At 39.4% G+C, this 2,671-nt stretch overlaps 1 protein-coding gene across 1 annotated transcript in view; it reads left to right on the plus strand.

The window, feature by feature from the left end:
• LOC106531411 (uncharacterized) overlaps positions 1-2,153 on the plus strand; it is a gene marked incomplete at its 5' end in the record, with an annotated part of 83,511 nt that extends 81,358 nt beyond the window's left edge. The window contains 2 exon segments of the mRNA XM_014027278.1: positions 1,101-1,172; positions 1,778-2,153. Coding sequence (XP_013882732.1) covers positions 1,101-1,172; positions 1,778-1,948 — 243 coding nt within the window.
• Between the last annotated feature and the right edge of the window lie 518 nt (positions 2,154-2,671).

Consider the following 2,671-nt stretch of genomic DNA (forward strand, 5'->3'; position numbering starts at 1 on the left):
CTCTGGTCCTTTGAAGTCGGCCTGACTGCCAGTTTTTGCAGTCAGCTCTCTCACAACAGCTGGCAGTCAGGCCGACTTCAGAGGATCAGAACCTATTGTAGGTATCTCAGTTATAACAATGTCCTTACATCTTTATGATCCATGTAAATATAGTTATAACCATGTTATTACACCATCAGGAACCTGCATATAGGTACAGTTATAACTATGTTCTTACAGCTTTATGAGCTGTGTACATATACAGTTATAACAATGCTATTACCCCTTCAGGAACCTGTGTATAGTTTAAGTTATAACCATGTTATTACACCATCAGGAACCTGCATATAGGTACAGTTATAACTATGTTCTTACAGCTTTATGAGCTGTGTACATATACAGTTATAACAATGCTATTACCCCTTCAGGAACCTGTATATAGTTAAAGTTATAACCATGTTATTACACCTTCAGGAACCTGTGTTCAGGTTCAGTTATAACAATGTTATTACATCTTCAGGAATCTGCATATAGATACAGTTATAACAATGTTATTACATCTTCAGGAACCTATAGGTACAGTTATAACCATGTTATTACACCTTCATAGGTACAGTTATAACCATGTTATTACACCTTCAGGAACCGTATAGGTACAGTTATAACCATGTTATTACACCTTCAGGAACCGTATAGGTACAGTTATAACCATGTTATTACATCCTAAGGAACCGTATAGGTACAGTTATAACAATGTTATTACACCTTCAGGAACCATATAGGTACAGTTATAACCATGTTATTACATCCTCAGGAACCATATAGGTACAGTTATAACAATGTTATTACATCTTCAGGAACCTGCGTATAGATACAGTTATAACCATGTTATTACACCTTCAGGAACCTGCGTATAGATACAGTTATAACCATGTTATTACACCTTCAGGAACCATATAGGTACAGTTATAACCATGTTATTACATCCTCAGGAACCATATAGGTACAGTTATAACAATGTTATTACACCTTCAGGAACCATATAGGTACAGTTATAACCATGTTATTACATCCTCAGGAACCATATAGGTACAGTTATAACTGTGTTATTACATCCTCAGGAACCAGGTGCGGCTAAAGACACTGAAGGTGCTTCTGGTCAAAGCATCAAACAAAGAGCAGAAGATAAAAAGGTAAGACATTTTTCTATAAATGTATTTTATRAAAAATAAAATTCTCTTTAGTTTTAACAAGATCAAACTGATTATGAAGACTAACAGGTAAAGTCTCAGGTAAAGGACAGGTGTAGTGCTAAGAGTCTAAAGAGAAGGCAGCTGGATTTATGGTTTTTGTTTCCTGATGATCCAAAGAACTCCTGTAGTTCACCAGGAAGACTTCCTGTGGGGCGGGGAAGTCTTTAATGAAAACTGAAACATATTTAGGAAACAAATGTCTGAGATGTTGTCCTGAGGCACAGACCAGGTAAACCTGTGATCAAGAAATCACTGCTTTGATTTCTCTGACTGTTACAACAAATAGGGAAAGATGAAGCACCACAGCTGCTTCCACTCTCATCTGCTCCACCCTGGACCTTTGATCAAGGTCCTGAACCTCCACATATGGGTGCCCTGAAGGCAGCCCCCTGCTGCACAGGTGTGGGCCGCTGCAGCTCGGGGGTCAGCTGCAGTTGGTGGAGGTTTGGTTGAGGCTCAGAGAACAGAAGCAGCTTCTTGGTAGGAAAGGTCTCTGTCTGTGGATTTTCCTGACTGATCTTCTAACTCTGCTCTTTTCTCTTCAGGATGTTGAGAGCTCCACTGGCACCGCTGAAGCAAGTTCACCTGAAGCTTCATCAGAACCTGTGGGCACTGTCAGAACCCAGTCCCAGTCTGAGATGATGGGAAACCCAGCTGTGACCGTAAACGTGTCCAAGCCTGACTCCAAGTCTCAGCACAGATGTTTAATTTCATAGAAACTCTTGTTTTTCTTCTCAGTGTTTCTCTGGTTCCATTAGAACCTTCAAACGGTCAGGTCTTCTCTAAGACCAGCTCCAGAGCTTCCAGGATCTCAGTCCTTTAACTTTAATATTCAGGTGTTTGTTTGAAACTCCAGAAATCTTCTAATTTGTCAACTCTCCAGTTGGACTCTAGAAAATAAGATTAAATCTTTAAGATGAAGCTGTGTGTGAGAGGTTCAGTCTAAAAGCTTCAGCAGGACTCACAGGCAGATGTTGGAGCTACCTTCAGGAGTCCTGGTTCTGAAATCCTGGAGGACCAAAGAAAGCATCACGTATTTTCACCTCTGTCCAGAATCACTTCAACCTTCAGACCAACCTTGTGTTTAGAAAACTCAACTTTGAAAAAATGTTTCTGAATCAGCTGGAAAAAAACTTGTATGGTCCTCTGGACGGGTTCTTCTTTAATGAAACGTTTCATTAGAGAAGAACCCGTCCAGAGGACCATACAAGTTTTTTTCCTTTTGATTTTTTACCTGGATTACTGAGATGCATCAGGACATGTTGTAATGTTGTGACACCCATTATTGTTGAATATTGTTAATATTGTTGAACACTGGCTGGTGTTAACAAAAATGGGTGTTAAAATGTAACACTTTCACAAATGTTAGTTTAACACCAGCAAGTGTGGACACATACAGTATACTGTAGATACTTTATTGGTGTTGTAGGAATTACTTA

This window comes from Austrofundulus limnaeus, unplaced genomic scaffold (assembly GCF_001266775.1).
Source record: "Austrofundulus limnaeus strain Quisiro unplaced genomic scaffold, Austrofundulus_limnaeus-1.0 Scaffold629, whole genome shotgun sequence".
Taxonomy (NCBI): Eukaryota; Metazoa; Chordata; class Actinopteri; order Cyprinodontiformes; family Rivulidae; genus Austrofundulus; species Austrofundulus limnaeus.